We start from the raw sequence: 21,480 nt of genomic DNA on the forward strand, positions 1-21,480 counted from the left end.
AAAGCCAAAGTGTTACGCCAATTCACTGAAAAAACCATAGGTTATAGAGATGTCATCAGTGATGTCATCAGTGATGTCACTGACCATGTCATGAATGATGTAATATGTGACATCATCAGCAGTGGATTGCGGGTGCGCGATATATAGTTAGTGCAACTAACTATATATGCGAATTTCAATGGTTTTGTGCGAGTAAAATAAGGTTTTGTAAATGCTAATCCCTAACTATATATGGTCTATAACCTATGGTTTTTTCAGTGAATTTTCAAGGTTTTGTAAATGCTAATTCCTAACTATATATGGTCTATAACCTATGGTTTTTTCAGTGAATTGCAATGGTTTTTTAATAGCAAATATCAAAAGATGTAAAATGTATTCTTTTTTTTTTCTTCACTAAAGTACGCTCCCCGGTTAGCTTACCGGTGCGCGTACCGAGCGCTCCCCCGCGAAATTTTTAATTTTTTTTTCTTAATTTTTGCATGTATCAGCATCCTAATCCTCCCTCCGAAAACCTAGAGGGTCACAAAGTGTCTACCGTGCCCCCTTCTACCCATTCCGTACATTGTTTGTCCTCCATCTTATGACTTAATTCTACCAATACACAAAATGGAGGACTCCCGTAACGCTGCCGGTTCGCGTACCGGGGAGCGCACCGGTAAGCGCTCGATAAAAAAAGGTGGGAAAGTAATTTACAGAAAAACCACTACAGACACTTTCCTCAAATATAGAATAGCCCCTACTACATAGCAGTCCCTACCATTTCCCCAAATCAAATTTGATGGAATTTCATTGTGAAAATTATGCTGTAAGCCTGATTAAATATCCTGAGGTAAATTACCTAACCAAAACACTTATGAAGTGTTAGAATTGACAACCAATCAAAATGCTACTTTCAATATCTTCTATTATTTCATGACATTTGATTGGTTATGTACCTGAATATATATAAAGAAAGAGAGAGAAACACAGCCATTTTGACTACTACTTCTTGAAGTACATATCAAGTACATTTCAACTGATAACTTGAAGTTCTATTTGAAAGGTAAGATGTTATTTTAAAAACTGAAGTATGTTCTGTACTGTAAGCTAATAAGGAAAGCATTTTCTGATAGTTAAATGCTATCCCTCTGTAATACTTATAGAATAAAATAGACTTCTCTGTTTTAGTTATGGATGGAGTTAGACTTGTCTTGTATAATTAAGAATTGACTTAGAGTTTATTTCATAAATTTTTTCATATTTCTACTTCCAGTTTGATACCATACACTGCCCAACGAAAAAATCACTGTTTAAAAAACCAAACTAACTGTCTGTACTTAAACCCAACAGTGCCCTATCTGTACTGATATATTTTTTTAAAATTCATTTTACAGCATAGAAATGGAAGGAGAGCAGAAAAATAACATGGAAATTGCAGAATGCAACCAAGACAAAGAAAATGATTCAGAATTCTTTGATCAATCAATGGACATAGAACTTCTGCAATGTGTTGAAGCTGTGGATTTGTTCATTGAAAATGAGTCAAAATCTGACCAAGAATTATTAGAAGTTATTTTTAATTTTGAAAATAAATCAGAATAATAAATGTATATATAATAATTCAAAAATTGTTTGAGACATTATTTATTTTTATATGTATTTTTTAAACTAGTAGCAAATTGATTTTAATGTAAAATCAGACTTTAAATATACTGTGCAACTTTAAGTTTGCTCATAGTTACTTCCTTTCTTCCACTATATCATCTCCAATGTGTATTTAACATCTCTTTATCATCTCCTGCCTCCATGGTGTTTCTGCTTTCCTGACAGACTACGCTATGAATTCCATATACCTCAATAACTTCTGAAACAACCTGCAAGATATCTACAAAGGAAACAATGTATTTTTATTTTTAGACTCTGCATTGGTACCTACATGTTGGTACTTAAATAAAATAAATAAAAAAAACAAAAATAACAATCAATAAACATACAATATTTGAACATTCTTTCATCCTATTTTCCCAATATTACGCTTCCCGGACCGCTTCCCGGTGCGCGTACCGAGCGCTCCCCCCGCAAAAAAAACGATATAAAAATTATTATTTTTTAACCCCGCGAGGCCCTTTTAAAGCCCCCTCATCAAACCTAGGGGGTCAGGGAGGATGTACTCTGCCCCCTTATGCTCATTTCCCACTTTGTTTTGGCCACCTCTTGTGTCTCGATCCTACCGAGACACAAGATGGCGGCCGCTCCGGACTGTTTAGAATGTTTACAGACACCCGAGTGCCAATCAGCTTCGCTTCGCGAAGTTCCGTTACGCGTCAGGTACGCGAACCGGAGCGCTAACTGGAGCGCTGTCACAGATATATCTGTTTTTTAAAATGTTAATTTCTCAAAATCCACTGGAGCACATATATTGAGACATAGCAAAGGCACGTCGGGCAAACCATATCTACAATTTTGCCAAGTTTCGTGTAAATCCATTCAGCCGTTCAAGCTAAAAGTGAGTCCAACCGCCCTATGGAAAACTCAATGTTAAAAACGCGTTTTGGGACCCCCCTTTTTTCTCGGCCCCCCCTTGACGAAACCCCCCCAAATTTTCAGGGGCTGCTCAGAAACACAATGTGCCATTTTCCTTAAAATTTCAGCCAATTCCGTCCACAAACGCCAAAGTTATTCGACATAGAATTTTCAAAAATCCCATAGGAAAAAAATCCTAACTATATATACCTACTGGCGGTCGCCAGTAGGTAGTATATATATATATATATATATATATATATATATATATATATATATATATATATATATATATATATATGCGTTGCCATTAAAAACTTGAAACTGACATACTGTGCGGTATGCGGTGCTCACATCAGCTGACCTGCACTCTACCCGGCTGGTGGATGTGGCCAGTACTTCTGTGGGAAACTTGCTTGTGATATATATATAAGGTGTGAGCAAGGCAGGGGATCCTGCCGAAACGCATAACAGTAAACAAGTGAATAAATTAATGCTGAAATGTTAACTGAGTCTGCAGTGTCAGCGTTCGGTTTTTAAAGGAGAACTGGTGATTGTTTTAGATATATACTATACATATACATATATATATTGTTATATGGAATAATAAAACGCCATCTGTGCCATCAAGAAACACGGAATCGGTGCCTGATTTGCTTACGCTGTCAGGATAAAGAAATATATATATATATATATATATATATATATATATATATATATATATATATATATTATAAACTGACGGAGCATCTGAATCAATCAAACACTCACACCCAGTCAAAAGATCTGGGTTTCATCCATCACCGTTCTTTAGCCCACTCTGCCACCCCAGTACAGACATGGCTATATGCAAATCAGTCTGACCCTGTGCCTCATGGGAACAGTCCAGCCCGACCTGCCAAGCCATACCTTCCCTGGACCGGAAACAAGCTTCTGAGGACCGGTTTCTGGCATTCCATCCGTCTTCAGCCCGGCTTGCTTGAATCCAGTGGCAAAGTGAGCAAGGGACTCTTTTGTACCGCGTAAAATGTTTTGAGGTAAAGACATGTGTGCTTATGCGTGGTTCCGACTGCGTTGTAAATGCTGTTTCCCCTGGAGTCAGTATGAAAGAAAAGCAAAGGACAGATGTGGCTGGAAAGCCTTGGTTGATGGCCTATATCCCAGGAGGGACAGTAGGCCTAAGTAAGTAAGCGCATTTTCAGGAAGGGGTATCATCCATTCAAACGATTTGTGAAGGGTGGTTGTTGGAACTTTTTTAGGAGTCCAGAGTTAATCGTAGGTTACTGGGTTCAATTGGGACAAGAGCCTTTTACCACTATGTTCCTAGGGCTTACCTTACACCTGGACCAAAAGTGAACACCAAGTACACCCCTTTAGCACTTGACACTAAGAATAGGTAGGCAGAACGGGCCAAAGCTTGCTCTGGGAGGTGGTGTGGGGGTAGATACTCATAACACCATTAAGCCTGTGTAACCGCAAATAATAAATCAAGGTCTAGGGTTTCGGGTTGAGAAATAAAAGTGTTTTTTTCCACAGGATACATCTAAATACTATGAAAGAAATCCAGAGCGTAAAACGATTACACATGTTTATGAAAGGTAGCACTGTAGTACATTGAGGTTGCTCCCAGGTTCTTACATGTAGCTCAACAAGATCACAGGGAGAACACATTCAGGTGCCACAATGGCTAATGGGCTACCATTTACTTTCATTCTTTCGAGGCTTTAGATACAATAGCAAGGCTGCTAAAATGTATCTGCCTAGGTGTCTGTCAAAGTTACTTTAGTCTTCCCTGGACCAGAAACAAGCATCCTGTGATGCACATGGAGGCCCCCTCCCGACTGGGAGACCTGCCCTGGATCTTGATTGAAATCCAGGCAGACGTGCATGCATGATTGGTGTATGAACTGAGGCCAAAAAATCGAAAGTAATCAAAGGCTCTCAGCTTGGAGATTGTCACTGCAAGGGTGCATGTTCTTTCTCTACCTCCACCCTCTATCTGGGACTCCCCAAAAACTGGTCAGAAACTCCAGTGAATCCAAAAGGTTTCTCTCTCTGAGTTCCGCGGTGCTCTTAATGCAGGAGCGGCAGTCAAGGCGTGCTCTGCCCGCTCCTCGTGCTGTCTGCCACGGCACAAAAGCATAACATACTGTGCTTAATAGTCGGCGGTTTGGATACCGACTCACCCATCGTGCGCTAATAACCGACTGAATTGCAATAACCGACTGAATTGCAAAGGGTCATGATCTATGCAAACACAGGGGGGATACCTACACTAGCCTCCACCATCACTTAGCCCAAGTGACAAGTCACAGTGTGCCATGACATCCCACACTAAGCTAACTTATCAGCAATTCATAAGCAGTGATATGTAATCCCTTCTGGTGGAACGGAACCCAAATGTTGAAGATGAATTATGTTTGTGGACATTATGTAACTTTGTGTGCACCAACTGATCTATGATGAATATGTTGCCCCACATGGGGATTTGAAATGTAAAACCCTAATAAAAAAGATATAAACAAAAAAAAATACTGTGCTTAATTTGTGCTGGTGTTTTATCAAACACCAGCACTTACTTACAATAGTTCACCACATGATGGCGCTGTCTGTCTATTTTTGAGAGGCGCCCTCAGTTTAACACTTAAATACACATTAAAAAAATAACTTTGGAGCATCCAGGCTATTCATGCAGCTCTGGGTGGCCTGGAATTGTCCAAGGTGTAGCATTAATAGGAGTGGGACGTTTAATAAAGTGCGTTTATGCGGGCATGTGGCAATGATGGCAGTTCCAGTCAGCAGTCAAAGCTGCAGTGTCCTCCTGAGCGATACCGCAGGCCATGCAATTGTTAAGCACTTATAAAAAAAAAATGTCAAGCACACCAGAACTTTTCTCACAGGAAGGGGACTTTAGGGGCGCTGAAATGGTCCAAACATTTGTTTCTGATGGATAAATGAACACCCCTCCCACCCCCAAGTGGTATAATCAAGTCCCCAGAGCTCACCTCATCCTTCGGGCCTCTGCTGGCGGCCTTCACTTTCGACCGCGGGGTGGCCGTGTCCTTGACACGTGGGCAGCTGCTCCTCAGGGGATCCGGGCTGTTCCTCAGGGGATCCGGGCTGTGGTCGCCATTGCTGCAAGGCGCGCTGTAATCCAATAAACCATTCATCCTCGGGCCGGGACCTGCAGCAAAAACAGGATATGTGAAGTGAGGGGGGAGTGAGCAGAGAAAGGTGGGACCACGGAGAGAGCAGGGTGAGGACAACAGAGTAAGGGAGGAGGGAAAGGAAAGCATTAGGCATATAGGAACTGGAGGGAGGACAGAAGAGGGAGAGAAGACATGAATGAAAGGGGAGAAATCGAGAGAATGAGAAACAGGAGCACACCGGGCGATGGTTAGTACGGAGATGGCGGGAGGGAGAAATGAAGAAACTTAGAGAGAGGAGGAACAGTAAAGGGGGGAGAAATTTGTGGGGAGAAACGAGTACAAAGAAACTTAATGAGCGAAGGAAGAGTGAACTCGAGCGAGGGAAGGGAGGAAGGAAAGGAAAGAAATTGGAAGAGGTGAGGGACAGGAACTGTAGTGAGGAAGAAAATGAGGGCGGGGGTAGGGAGGGGGTTGAAGAAAGGACGCAGAAGGTGGGCATAGGTAGTGATGAGAAGCGGAGAAAAATAAAGGGGGTGCTAGTTAGTATATAATAGGAGCCCTTTGACGTGAGAGTCTAACCGAAAGAGAGGAAGGGAGGACAAGCCCCGGTGATCCCACGCACCGCTGTACACAGCTGCTCGATTGATGCCACGCGCTCCGGGAGGGCACAGCTGGCTATAAATAGAGAGGCTCACAGGACACCGCCCGGGGAGGGACCACTAAGAGGAGACGAAGGGTGAAAGTGAAAGTGAAAGAAGGGGCGGAAAGGGCGGATGGAGGAAAGATAAGACGAGAGAGAAAGGCGCGGTTCTGCGCGTGCAAGCTGTTGGGTCGGGCATCGCACCGCCCGTCGCTCTGAGGTGCCAGGATGAAGAGGGCACCTGCAGTCGCCCTCCATCAATCGCACACTTCACCTGTGGGGTCTCCCTTCTTTACGTTTGGCACCCTGTGACCTAGGCTATCCCACAGACGCTCGACCACGGAAGAATGCATAAATTAAACAAGCACTGGCAAAGCCACTAGCTGCAGGCACCTCTCCTTCTACTTGAAAACGGTGGTGGGACACGATAGTATTTAGATTAGACAAAGAGGCAGCTAAACATACGCACTGTGAGTACGAAAATAGCCGATGGATTTAACCCAGATCTGTGACTGGGGGTGAATGTTTGACAATGTTCAGTATTCCATCCATCATCTTTTTGTGTTGCAATAGTCGCCCTTAGTGGGAAGGGTATGTCCAGACCAGTGCCATGGATTCAAGCTAGCCTGGGAGATGAGGGGTGATACCCTGAAACCTGTCCCAGGATGCTTGTTTTCGCAGTTGGGGCTGGACTGGTCACATGAGGAACAGGGTCAAGGCTGATCTGCATATGGCTAGGTCCAAACTGGGTGGGTGTGGTGAGCAAAAACTGAAGTGTTTAGCCCAGATCTGTGACTGGGGTACATGTTTGACAATGTTTAGCATCCTGTCCATCATCTTTTTGTGTAGCTAAACATATGCCTTGCATACTTGCCCCTTTCCCTGCATTTTCATGGGCCAGTATAATTGTCTGCCTCAGCCATCTATTCAGAGTAGTGCATCTGAGGGGCAAAGACCTGGCCCTGCAATTCCAGCTCTCACAAGCAAAGAATCTACTTTTCTAAATGAGAAGCCCTTTCTATGTACATTGATAATGTAGTATGCACAAGCAATCACCAAATCTTGGGCCGCATAAAGAGATTAAGGAAGTTTGGGTAGGAATGACGGGCGTGGATGCAAAATTATCTTACCTGGTACCAAAACATAGAAATAGTTCTGAAAGTAACAGAGCAACTAGTTGCTTAATCAACCTGTGTGAGCAAATTGCTGCTGGTAAAGGGAACATAAAAGACAGGACGGTGCAGTCTATTAATTAGAGTGGCTCATGGGACTGTAATGCTCTCAAAATCAATTAAAGATCCCAGGAGGGAACTGGTGGATGAAAATATAGGACCATATTATGAAAAGTGCCCCTCAGTGACCACAGGGTGTGCGCCCCACTTTTTTGGATCCCTGAGATAGCATAGGTGTATATTACATCGCTAGTGCTATCTTTAGGGGGAGTTACCTCATTACCATGGAGCCACGTGCATGCCAAATTATAAACACGTGTGCAGAGGCAAAATGCCCATCAGGAAGTGCACTGACTGTCCACCAGGAAATGCTGTACCATGGATCTCCCAGTCACTCACTGCACCCGCCTGCTAGGGGATCTCTGTCCCTCCTTTGAAGTGCAGGACGGGGGTAGCCTGCACTATGAAAGATGTGACAGCTGCTTCAAACAGCGGCTGTGCCTTTCTCTAATGTCTGCCCCCAAGACAGCCGCAAGTTCACAGGTGCCCTTAGTGCAACACATTATAGGTGATAGGGCTGAATTTCCATGCCCGCGCTCAGTGACTTACTAGATCAACAAAAGGTATGTCTGACCATCTGAAGGCATATTTTGCTTCCAATTAACTCCTTAAAGTGGACACAACTAGTCACAAAAGGAAACCATCTCTCAAAAAATCCAACACCCTTGAAGGCGCACAGTAAGGTCAGGGCTCGAGTCGGGGTACCACACGGGTGGACGGCATCCCCCACTTATTTTACCGGGGGGACGCCATCCCCCCTGCCAAACAGCTGGACTTCACTCTTTGGCCTCTCTGGGACGAGGAGCTTGGCACATTTAGTGATGTCACTTCCTGTCATGACGCCACTTCCGGTGACAGCGTCCCCCCACTTCTTTTTTTTTTACTTGTGCCCTGAGTAAGGTTGCAAATCTAGTGATTTACTTCACTTACTGAAACCGGTAGCGGGCATCCACTTGTAAGGTTGATAAATGTCTTGACTGTTGTATGCAACAATCAACCACAGCTAAACAACCTTGGAGCTGTAAAGATAGCTTCTGAAACTCCAACCCACAGACGGGGGGTAGAATAACAACCTATTCCTCTCTGCTCTTCTGGAACCAGGAGAATGATGGCCTTGTTCAAGAGTTTTTGATTACTCTCCAAAAGCATTTTTTGACGAATGAGGCAGCTAGGAAACAGGGTATGACAAAACAATTGTTCTAAAGAAGACGAGAAGTTAATTTGTAACCTTTTCCAACTATTTTCAGGGCCCACCTGTCTGAAACCACTGTCCTCAGATCTTGAAAAAATACTCCAGGTGACCCCCACCCGGCAAGTCTGGTCACACTGGACCAAAGGGATGATTTGGGAGAAGGAGGCAGATTTGCTTGATGTGCTGACTGAAGCTGGGATTTGTATGAGAAAGGAGCCCCTCTGCACACAATACATTCCTCAAATGGGCTGGTTTGGAGACTTTGGGCCCAAACAGGATGGCGGTGGGACTGCCACTGACAGCCCGTGAGTGTCAGTCCCACTACCATTGGACCCATCACATCCGTTCGCCATATTTCAATGGCAGGCGAATGTGTGGCGGCTGGAAAGACCGACCACCACACATCCGACGGCTTCCTTGATCCCACCCGTGCGGCGGAGGGGCTCGTAGTCCCTACAATGGTGGCGGTGCCTACCAGGAAGCACCGTGGGATTACGATGTCCCTTTCCACCAGCCTGTTCATGGCGGTCAACCCGCCATGAACAGGCAGGCAGAAAGGGGCTTTGGGGGCCCGTAGCGGACCCCCTTCACTCCTGGCCCTAAGCTGTGGGCACTGGGGGGCACCTATGGTGCCCGCCTACATATCCCTGCACTATGTGGCAGGCACTATGTGGCCTTCTGTAAAGTATCCGCCTTCTAGCTCTTATGCTAGAACCTGAAGCTGCCATCGCTGCACATAGAGAATCAAATGCAATGTCTGACCAAAAACAGGCTGTTGTTCCATTATTGTGCTTACTTCTTTCATGATTTGATCAGCTAGCAACTGGAAGTCCTTGAGCAGAGACAGTGATGTATAATGTGCATAGGTTCTTGCTCATAATCTAAAACTTTGATGATGCGGCCTCTTCAGAAATTATTACATCTTGCGAAGATAATCCCGCCATTAAGCAGTATACTTTAACCATGCATGGAAACTCCTCTGCAAACTTTGGTAATGGATATCTTTTCGTCACAAATCTTGGAAAAGACTGTCGCTCCATCTCCTTCCGTCAATGCAACAGTGCTTTCTTTACTGCTGAATAAAGCGTCAGACTCCTTTCTCTAATATTGGATGTCCCTCCTCCAAAACTTCGAGATGTCTGGAAACGAAAAGTTGATTCTTAAATGTTCCAAAACTTCTCCTAAGTCAAGGACTTGAAAAAAGTGTCCTCCAATGTATCCTTCTGAGGCTCATCATCTCCAAAATCCTCTGGCATTGAGTTGACTCTCACAACCTTGGCACTCGTTGGCCCTTCAAAGGTCATAAATGCAGCTTCTACTTCTTGTTCTACCATTCTTCTTAATACAGCCCCGTGTTATTGTTGCTTCTGGCTGTGTAACTCTTGACTGATTGGCAGTGATTGGCCAAGACGAAGGAAGCAGGGCACGAGCCGGGGGGTAAACGCGGGTGGACCACTCACTATTTTCACAAGGTGGACGCCGTCCACCCTGCCAAGAAGTTGGGCCCCACTGAAACAGGTGCTGAATTGGTCCAGGTGTCATTTGCCAACACCGGGACACTTTCAGTAGGGTCTGCTTTCGATCTGCAATAACGTGCAGGAGGGGATGGCCTCTCTTATTTCTGACTTCTGCTGGGCCCATAACAAAGGCCGATATTGAGGGGTCATCAGGCCTCCTTTTGTTCGAGTCAGGAGCACCTAGAAGCAAATGCAGCAGAGGAGAAACAAAGGCTCACACCTTGTTAGCACTTCACACATACTTAAGAGAGGCAGCTTTTCACTTTGTTCAAGCTCTGATTTGGAGATATGCATGCACTCCAAGGATGTCAGATGTGTTGGTCTATCCCAGTATTTACACAAAATAAATAGCATTCATATAGTGCTTACTACCCCTGAGGAGGCGTTGTAATAATTTAAAATATCACTATTTTTTCTTTTAAAGCATTATGGCTAGAGGAAGCTTTACACTGACAAAAGGCAATATTGTTTTATGTGGAGCACACAAATGTGTGAATCTTCTACCTAAATCAGGAGGGTTTGCAAGTTTACTCGAAATGTGCTCAAATGTACTCATGATACACCTGCTAAACATATATGTGAGGGATTAAGATCTGAGGCCACTTCCTGTGATGTCACGTGCCTCATGCGCCGCGGTGTCACACGTTGTGATGCCACTTGCATACTGATTAACTGGGTTAGTCCCACCACTTCTTTTTTTAGGACTTGTGCCCTGCAAAGAAGCCTCTTCTGAGGTTTTGTAAAGCCTTCTTCGGCTGCTTCTTCTTAGAAAAGTTTGACCACAGAGAATTGGTTTCAGTCTACCTGGCTTCCTGTTTTATTCTGCTGCCAGGGCAACAAAACAACGTCGTTGCTTATGAGGGTTAATCTCCCAGTCTTATAAAATGGAACACACGTTTGTTACAGTACAGACCGCGACATCAGGTCCCTAAGTGAAGGCAGCATGACTACGTGCTCAACCACAAATACAGCTCAGCTCAGCTCTCCAAAAAAGGTAAATGTCACCACCATATGTATACTCTTTACCCTGACTGCTATTCAAATTCTCATTACACACCAAACATATCAGCATGCTGAGAAACCTACAGGGGAGGGTTTATAAAATTAGCAGGAAGCCATATTGGAAGAATTTTAGAAATATATTGCTTGGACAGAACAGCAGTGTCTGCTGGAGTGAAACAATAACTCACTAAGGCCTAGATGTAGGTAATAGAAAATTACCGAATGGTAAATACCGAATTTTACCGATTCGGTATTTACTATTCGGTAATTGCTATGTAGGTAAAAATTCGGTAAAAATACCGAATCGGTAAGATTCGGTATTTACCGATTCGGTAAATACCGAATCAGTATTTGCTTTTGAATCCTATGGGCCTTGAAGCCCATAGGATTCAATAGCAAATACCGATTCGGTATTTACCGAATCGGTAAAAATACCGAATTGCAAAGGGGGACAGGGTGTCACTTTGACACCCTGTTGCACCCCTGTAACTGGCTTGTGCGCCATGTGGCACACATACATGCCCTTAGGTCATGTCTGCGTGCCACATGGCACAGGTGTACATGCACAGATGTGCATGTACACAAGAATTCGTTATTTACCATGCAATTGTATTACATGGTAAATAACAAATTCTAAAGGCCCTGTAGCACTGTTAGAAGTGCTACCTACATAGGAAAATACAGATTCAGTAATTTTACAGATCGGTAAATTTACCGAATCGGTAAAATTTACCGATTCTGTAATTTTACAGAATCGTAATTTTACTGATTTGGTAAAATTACTGATTCGGTAAAATTACCGAATCTGTATGTTTTCAGGGCCCCTACATACCAATGTCAAAATACCGGTCGGAAACAGCCGAAAATCAGTATTTTCAGCCGATTCCGACCAGTATTTTGACACGTACATCTGGCCCTAAGTGAGGACTGGGACGAGGAAGACAGACGAGGAGGTATTAAGGAATGGCTGTGGCAATAGCACAAGAAAAAACACACAGCTCAAGGAGCTAGAAACCACAGACAAACTGTTTGACTGGCGGAAGATCAGTCCATACGGAACTGAATGAGGAAGGCGCTCCGCCCTTCTCCAACTGTCTGCTTCATACACCAACATTCTAAGTGACATCAACTCAAGAGTGTTCTACAGATGGAGGAGTGGAAAGCATGTAATACATAATAACCAGGATATTACAGCATCCAATCACAGACAGAGTACCCCACGAAAGCAAGAGTTGAGAATGTAGTACCAAGCACCCAAGAAAGGTTCAATTCGCTAAATAGAAAACATCTACAAAACACAAAAAATGTCTAGAAACATGAGTATATCTGTCCTCTGAAACAGCAAGGGATTAAGGAAGGAGGAATGCAAAATAATGGTATTAAGACGGTTAGCTCCACAACCATATATGAGTGAAAACAACAGGGGAAGTAAGCCACTGTCACAAGATAAACAGTATAATCTTGCGTAAAGGAAGTACACTGAACAGGTGCCTTCCCTCAGCCCTGCACGCAAGGGAATACTTCCTTTATAATTTTCTCACGAGCGGCTGCCCAAGTGTTTTTCATGCAAACTATATGCCGGATCTCTTGATATTCAAATTAGGCTGGCACTAGGGATTTTTCTGAGTCTGGAACAATGCTGTGTTGAGAGAAGGGTAGAAAGGTTTGTGCTGAAATTAAAGGAATGTACTCAGATGCAATGTAGTGTACAAATATGGAAGATAGGGGCAGACTCTTTCAAACAGGGGGTGGATGCGAGGATGCCTAAGCACAGCTGTTCAATATGTGCATTATTTGCCTACCACTCCTGGCATTGACAGCCATCTACAGCTCAGGTGGAAATGCATGTACGTATTTGATAAACCACTCTCCTACAACAGTGAGAGCGGGAGCACTGCCTATATCCAGGCCCGGCTCCAGGAATTTTTAGTTGGGTGGGCCAAGGATGCATTTGTGTGGGCCACTGCAGGCCCGATTTGTCACTTATATGTCTAGCCAGGCCTGCTTCAGGACCCCCCTTTATCTCTCCTTAGTCTTACCAGATCCCAGTAAAACACATTCTTTCCTTTCCAAATCTCTTTCTAAATGTTATTACTTTCAAAAAAATGTTTTTCCTTGTAATGTCCCTTTGAGGAGGTTTCTGAGGTGGGAGTATCAGGCAAGGGACACTTCTCGGGCTCTCCCTCATGACCTCCTCCTCGGATTCTCTCACTGCCACCGTCCACCAGCGCCCCTCATCTCTCCATAGCCCCCCCTATTGACTTCCTCCTTGGATTCCCTCACCGCCACCCTCCACCAGTGCCCTTCATCTCTCCATAACCCCCCACTCTTTGATTTACTTCTCGGAATCACTCACTACCACCCTCCACCAGTGCCCCTCATCTCTCCATAACCCCTCCCCCTCATGACCTCCTCCTCCTCGGATTCCCTCACTGCCACCCTCCTCTAGTGCCCCTCATCTCTCCGTAACCCCCATCTATTGACCTCTTCCTCTGATTCCCTCACTGCCACCCTCCTCCAGTGTCCCTCATCTCTCCGTAGCCCCACCCCCTATTGACCTCCTTCTCAGACTCCCTCACTGCCACCCTCCACCAGCGCCCCTCAGCTCTCCTTAGCGCCCTCTATTGATCTCCTTCTCGGACCTCCTCACTGCCACCCTCCACCAGCGGCCCTCATCTCTCCGTAGCCCCTCCCCCTCATGACCTTCTCCTCCTCGGATTCCCTCACTGCCACCCTCCTCCAGTGCCCCTCATCTCTCCGTAGCGCCCTCTATTGACCTCCATCTCGGACCTCCTCACTGCCACCCTCCATCAGCACCCCTCATCTCTCCGTAGCCCCCATCTATTGATCTCCCCCGTGGATTCCCGCACTGCTGCTGTAGCCACGCTCTCATATGCATTTCATTTGTTGTATAGCGCTATTCATATCAGTGTAGGGTGTCACAGTACTTTACATCACGCACATATTATATAGAGACAATCAATCATGCAAGTCTGTAAATCAGCCTGCTCAGTTCCTAGTCACAGCCTGATCTGATAAGCAGCAGCAGGGCCCAGGAAAGGTGAATCTGGAGAAGCAAACTTTTTTTCCGCAGCGTGGAATAGAGAAGGAAATATCCACACAGCAGAACGGTTAAGGTTACCCGGTGCCAAAGAGAGGATTTGCCCCCTTCGCCATGCCCATATTTGACCTGAACGAGTGGGTGGGGACACAGCCTACCTTTCTAAAAGAAGTTGCGTGATTGGGAATGCCTGTGAGAGAGAGAGCCTAGACCCAATCATGCAACTCCCAGAACAGGAAGAAAAATACACAACGTTAGGAGGAACGTTTTAAATGAAAGATGCCTTTTACTACTGGCCTTAGTGCCGTCTCTGCCAGGGCCAAGGCTCATGTTTGGTAGGGTCAGGCTCATGTTTGGGTGGACCTGGCCTACCCAGTCCACCCGCTAGAGCCGGGCCTGCCTATATCCGACACCAGAGATGCCTTTGCTCAGACAGCGCCCTCGGCGGAACCAAATTTGGCACCCTCCTCCATCTGGTCATTTTTAATTGTCAGTGTGTTGGTAAAATTTGAGCGGTAAGGTGAAGTGGGACAGCAGGAAGGATAAATACAGACTTCAGACCAGTGCTTACTACACGTCTCTTCGGAGCCAGGTTGGAAGGAGACTGCTGCAGGCTGCTATTACGCCCCTCTGAAGGACGGCCCACCGGGCGTGGGCCCAGCTCGCCCATTCTACCGGCCTTCCCTGTCTAAAACTAAGGCCCTCATTACAACTGGTGTTATTCCCTCAGATCTATTTCAACAAGGAGCCAAGAGGGAAAAAGGGGGGTGAGAACAGGGAAGCCCTCCACTCAATCAATTCCAATAACAAGAACCCTGTACCCCGGAAGTCGGATACCACTGTGTTGCTTGGCGCTTATTATTAATCACCTGGAGAGAGCACAACTGTCAACCTAGTGCCCGTCCGCTCCCAGCAACAGGAGTTAGCCACTAGACTAATGTCAGGGCCTAAGGAAGATGGATCAGTCCTCAAATTCCCACCTCCAGTCTCTGGCTACAGGTAGACACTGAGCGCTGAGTTCACCTTTACCCGCTCACAGTACAGCATGGGGAGCAGATAATGCTCCTCACAGATTGACCCTACCCTGCATGCCCTCAGTGACGCAACGCCAATCAGGGACAGGATGTGGCCTTATGATCAGAGCTACCAACTTTGGAGCTGAGAAACCAGGTTCGAGCTTCAGCATCGGCCCAGCATTCTGTGATTCTGGGCACATCACTTAATCTTCCTGTGCGTAAAAAAAAAGAATGTATCCTTCTGTAATGTAACTGCTGGTCTGGCAAAGTGCTCCAATACTTTCAGGTCGAGCCCACCCTATATAAATCTGCAAAAAAAAAATGATGGGACACCCCTGCAGAAGGTGATGATGGACCCTAGGCCTCGCACATCTCACAAGAGCTTATTGGTCTTAGGTTGATTGGGAGCCCCTGAAGGATTGCCCTCCCCCGCACTGCAGGGGCCTGCATTTCACTCCTACATGCCCTGGTATTCTTGGACCCCCTGACCCACACCTTCCAACCCTCCCCAGCTGACAATTTCCTACTGCTGTGAGCAATTGGTGGAAAATGTCAGGAGATTCTTCCCCGGATTTTGGCCTCAACCACTGAAAAAGAACCTGGTATTCCCAGTATTCTGGGTGGTTATTCTCCATTCTGTTATGTTATGTTAATTTTGATTTATATAGCGCCAAATCACCGACAGGTTTCTTAGCGCTTGCGTTGGGAACCCGTCCTGGCTTTCCCTGCGAGATAACCCCTACTGGGCATCCCCAAGGTGAAGACCAGGCATCTCATCGCGGTGGGGCCGTAGTGGAGATTAAGCAATTTATTGCCCAGAGTTGCAGAGTGTTAACCCATGATTCGAGTAGGCACCGAGGCGAGAATTATCGAGTCCGTGGACATTTTGAGCTCAAGACCCTGCCGTGTCGGGAATTGAACCCTGGTCCCGGGTCTGACCTCTGCATCAGGGTCTGCCTCCTCTAACCAGTGAGCCACACTCCTCCACTTCTCTTCTTTCTGGGGGAAAATGTCAGATTTTGTTAATGGGATGTCAGCCAGCATCGCAGATCCCAGCGTCTCGGTATCCACACACCAAAATCCACTGCACTCATAATGAGGGACTACCTGGCCAACAAAAAAATAACAGGCAAGTGGCCATGCAACTGTAGTTTACTCCATTATGATGGCTAGAGCGTCCGACTCTGAAGCTGTAGCACTAGGTTTGAGTCTGGCTGGAGGCTCAAGCATCCTGCGATTCTGAGCAAATCACTTCACCTACCCGTGCCTAAAAATGAATGTGTCCATTTTGAATGCAAGTGGTGCTCATGTGAAGCGCTCTGATACCTTGGGTCGAGTTTGTGTTATATAAAACTGCAAAAAAAAGCAGGGGGCAGTGGCTTAATTCCTTCCATGCTCGTGACGGAACCATTCCGTCATGAGTCACGGTTGGGCTGTACTCATGACGGAATGGTTCTGTCACGACCACGCCCGCGATTGGAATGTCCAGCACAGGACTGGAATTCCTGCCGCACGCAAGGGGTAAAGGAAAATGTGCACCTCAGAGGGTGGCACACCTTAGGTGGATGGACGCACGGTTAGGACCCTTCATTCTCTCTGCCACAGCCTCCACCTGGGCCATATCATGATGGGCTTTACTGGCGCAGCGCACAGCTGAGCGACTGTTTTATGCGTCTGCAGTGCATAAAGCGCATTCAAGTTACTCCATCATTCTCTGATTTAGTGCTTTATTTTCAGAATAATGCATCTGGGAAACACTGAGCAGGGTTTACCTCCTTCTCTTTCTGAACTGTGCTGTCTAGAAAAAAAAGAGAGATATTTGCATTGCTTAATATGCATAAGAATAAGCGCTGGCGCCCAAAGATTAGATTAGAAGCTTGAGCCAGTACGATTGAAGATCGGTGTGCAGAGTACCAAGGCAGCATAGTCTTGTTTCCACCTCACGCCTCTTTAATCCAAAACCTGACACTCCCTGCCCTTTCACCTCACTTTGTCAGGTTCCTGCTGTCTCCCTTTTTTCACCGTTCTTCTGCCTTTCTCTTCCTTCTTCTTTCCCTCTTCTGTGCAGGCCTGGGCTGGCCATAGCGGGCACCGGACAATCCCCTGGTGCGCCGCAAGGGTGGGGGCCGGTTTTGAGCCCCTGGGGGCCGATTTTGTTACAGGGCCGTTTTTGCACCTCCAACCCCCAGCCTCCCCCCGCCCCCGAGTGGGGAGGGTGGGGGCCGGCCGAGCACTTTGCCAGGGCCGGTTTTGGCTCCCAGTCCGGCTCTGCTTCTGTGTTTTGCTCTCTTGCTCTGGGTCGAAGACTGATGATGAAAAATACGTGCTGTTTTCAAATATGAGTGCTATTGGACCCCACCTGCAACCACTGGCTCAAATTAAGCACTTGATCGTAGCGTGGGTTCCCAGGACCCGGGGCAAGGCAAGTATCCTTCCACTTTTCTTTTACAATGTTACGCCCCAAAGAAAGCCCCAGCGCCACTAAGAATTCTGCACCAAGGGCAACCGCCCCTGTGGTCTCACCCAGGCTACGCCACTGCTTGATCTATCGTGGTAACTTAATTCACTGTTAAAACAGGTGCTCAGCTCTGCCCTGTGCCAGTGAAGCCCATCATGATTCGGCCCTTCCTGCCTAGCATGAGAGGTACTACCACCATTGGCAAGCGATGACCTCCCTTCCTGCTGTGCTCATTCTCCACAAATTGTTGCTTGCTCATTAGCAGCCCCGGTCCGTGCAGGTAACAGTGGTGGGGGAATATTGAGGGACGCTGAGGGAAAATTAAATAAATAGTAAATTTTCCCTTGGCATTGTCCCTCGAAATCTCCCCCCACGTGGCCCCACCGCCCCACTGCTGTTACCTGCATGGACTGCGGCTGGTCATAAGTAGCAGAAGGGAGCTAGATGGGCCATGGGCACAAAGACTTGATTCCACATCTCGAACCCGTCCACCTGCAATTTTCATTTTTGAGTACGTCTGACTTATGGCCCTCATCTCTGCTTGAAGCCTTCCCTGAAGTTTAGGAGGCCTCAGTACACAAGGAAGAGAGCTGCATGTAGAAGAAATGTTTTAAGGCATGGGTAAAGTGGGTTTTGGCCCAGGGCCCCAGCGTTTTAAGGGGACCCCTGACAGTGCCAGCTCTGTTCTGCAGAGTGTCTTACCGAATGACATTGAATAATTTTTAAACAGATTGTTTTAAATACTATTTTCCTTTAATTTATTTTTAATGTGGGTGGTGTGTGAGTCTATTGCAGACATTTTGCAGAGAAATGTTGTGTTTATGTTTCATGCAACATCCATAAAAATGTTACTTTTAGATAAAAACATAACCTGACATATGAGAAATGGCATGGTGTCACAGAGATCACCTGCAGTAATATTAGTGAGCTGCTGCTGTTACATTATTGGAAACACAGGTCCCTATCTCGGAATATTAGATGTGAACACATTTAGAATTTGGAGGAGTGTGCCCCTGCACTGTCAGTGACTTGGACAAACAGGGCATGAAAGAGCTGAAATTGGATCATAAATTCACATGTGTTCCGAGCACGGGCCGCCGAAATACGTTTGGCCAGGGATAAAGTCTGGTACCAGCACAGCTGTTGTGCACTCCTGCCATTTTTAACTCCGCCCCTGGCAGTTGCAAGGAGCTTGTGGGCCACCTCATCCCAAGCAAACCCACAAACAACATGCCCAGTGCTCCTCAGGTTCACCGCTTTTGAGAGAGGCCTTTTGTCCTTAAGTGAGGAAGTCCCTTTTCTCTTTTAACTCCCTCGACTAAGACATTGCTACTGGTTGGCCATCAATACATTTCTGGGGTGTCCCAGGGGACCTGCCTCCTGGCTTCCCGAAGTAATTTGAAGTCGAGCTTTTAAGGATGCACACCAAAAGCTTGCCTACCATCCAGCATACACATTCAGCTTGCCTCGACAATCCAGTTATTGTATCAATGCCTGACGCGTTTCGTGGCTGGAACGCCACTTCTTCAAAGGCTGCTTCACAAATGCAACAAAGAATGGCTCTCATTTCTTTCTTTCACAGCATGCTTTTATTGGTTGTTGGCCCCCAGTGCGCCTGGCTTCGTGTGTTCAAAATCTGTGTGGCATGCTGGGACATGTAGTCCCTAAGCTGAGCATAATTATTTCCCATATTGGGTTTGATGCGCAGATGTTTATTGGAAGTCAATTTTATTTCCTTGGTAGGAGCTGGAGTGACAGGAGCAAGACAATCTTCATTCCGGCGCACTGTGCAGCTCAAACGGATTGAACATAGTTCCCTTCCGCAGCCTCTCATGGTTTAGAGATGGTGCTATCCTTCACGGTAGGGCCACCGTGTAAAAAATGTTCCAAAAAATGGCCAAGAGCTTTTAAGGATGCACACAACAGCTTCATTTGTTTCTTTCACAGCATATGCCCAAGTGCTTTTAAGGTATACAATTACTGGATTGTTGAGGCAAGCTGAATGTGTATGCCGTATGCTAGGCAAGCTGTTGTGTGCATCCTTAAACGCTCTTGGGCATTTGTTGGAATTTTTTTTACATGGTGGCCCTAACTCTGCTGTTACACTCAGCTGGATTTTGTTTTCATCTATCCCCGGCCACCTTGGTGTTTCCTATTGACAGGGCAACAAAACATGTGTCATTTCTTTGTAAACGGTGAACAATATTTTGCGAAACCATGCTTTCAGAGCAAAATGTGATTTGCCAATACCTCATGTGAGTTTCATCTATCTATCTATCTATCTATGTATCTATCTATCCATCCATCCATCCATCCATCTCTATCATATATATAGATATATATATATATATATAAACGTACACCTTGCATAATGAGATACCAGTAGGAGACTCGTTCGAGCCAAACCAAAACATTTCCTTCACAAATTAGTCTTCTACAGACAAAAATTACACATTCCAAAAGGTGAAATTTCAAGACAATTTGTGAATTTTATATAAAGTGTATTCCCAATGCCAAAATCATACCCACATCCTGGCATAAGAATGCATATAGTCGGTCAGGTGAACAGTGTGACGAGTCACCTTGGCTCTTAAGGGCAGATTTACTAGCCCCTTGTGACATCTTTATGACACTGTTGTGTCACTTCTGTGATGCAGCAGTGTCGTAAACAATGCGCCACTGTTGGATCCGTCAGCCTTAGGGTGGTCTTCCCCAACATTTTTTGCCCTTTTGCCTCCCATTTTTACGTTCCATTTTGTTGGACTTAGGACTCTGGGCGCTTCACCACTGCTAAACAGTGCTGAGGTGCAGGTGCTCTCCCCTAAAACCTTGTGACGCTGGCATATCTGCCACAAGCCCCTGCTACTGCAGTTAGGCTTAACCCTCCATAGGCTAACATTGGGAACCCCCCTTAAGGGGTCATTTCTGACGGGGACCTCATAAATCTGTCATGTTTGGTCTTGTTGGACTCGGCGGGGAACCCTTTCCAAAAATATATGGGGTTTGGGCACTACTACCTTAGGGATCCCACTTTTAAAAAGTGGACCCTTTCCTGCCTACACTTAGCCTGGGCACTGTAGAATCCCCCCTCCCCTCTGCATACTGATAGTCTGCCTGGGTTGGGAGGTGGGAGTGGTGATTCACACCTTCTCCCCTGGAATGGGGCTGTGACCAGCTGCCCACTGCAGCCTTAACGGCCTTGTCTTTCGTCACTGTGACAGCCAGGTCAGGGAAGGCAGGGAACATCCCAGAACTCCCTGGACTCTTCCAGAAACCCCTGTCCCCAGACCCTTCCCGAGACTTCCACCACCTTCTAGCCACTAGACTGTAGGATATATAAGGGAGGGTCTTGGCCTCACTTGTTTTGTTACACTGCTGGACCATGGCAAAACCCTGCTGGAGTGAGGACTGCTGCGCAGGAGGATTGCCACTGGGAAGGAGGATGACTGCTCCAAGGAACTGCTGCCCCACAACCTGCTGAGCTGCCCTACTGTCTGCTGATCTTGCCTGGCTAGGGACAACTGGAAAGAAAAACCTCTAGAGTGTCTCCACAACATACAGAAGAACAGCCTTTTCCTTTGGGGACACCAACATTCTTCAAACTGCCCCTGCACTTTTAAACTGCCTCATTAGGATTACAGAGCTGTTAAAACTACCCCTGTTGCGCTGAGACAACCACATTTCCTCCAGAACTGCTTCTGCAGCACTGAG

The 21,480-nt window shown here is 46.1% G+C and overlaps 1 protein-coding gene across 1 annotated transcript in view; it reads right to left on the reverse strand.

The window, feature by feature from the left end:
* The window catches only part of HK3 (hexokinase 3), a 330,397-nt gene that overhangs the window by 241,819 nt on the left and 67,098 nt on the right, over window positions 1-21,480 (reverse strand). The window contains exon 2 of the mRNA XM_086931767.1: window positions 5,508-5,686. Coding sequence (XP_086787893.1) covers window positions 5,508-5,672 — 165 coding nt within the window. The 5' untranslated portion in view covers window positions 5,673-5,686. The remainder of the gene's footprint in view (window positions 1-5,507; window positions 5,687-21,480) is intronic.

The sequence above is a fragment of the Lissotriton vulgaris genome, chromosome 7 (genome assembly GCF_964263255.1).
Source record: "Lissotriton vulgaris chromosome 7, aLisVul1.2, whole genome shotgun sequence".
Classification (NCBI taxonomy): domain Eukaryota; kingdom Metazoa; phylum Chordata; class Amphibia; order Caudata; family Salamandridae; genus Lissotriton; species Lissotriton vulgaris.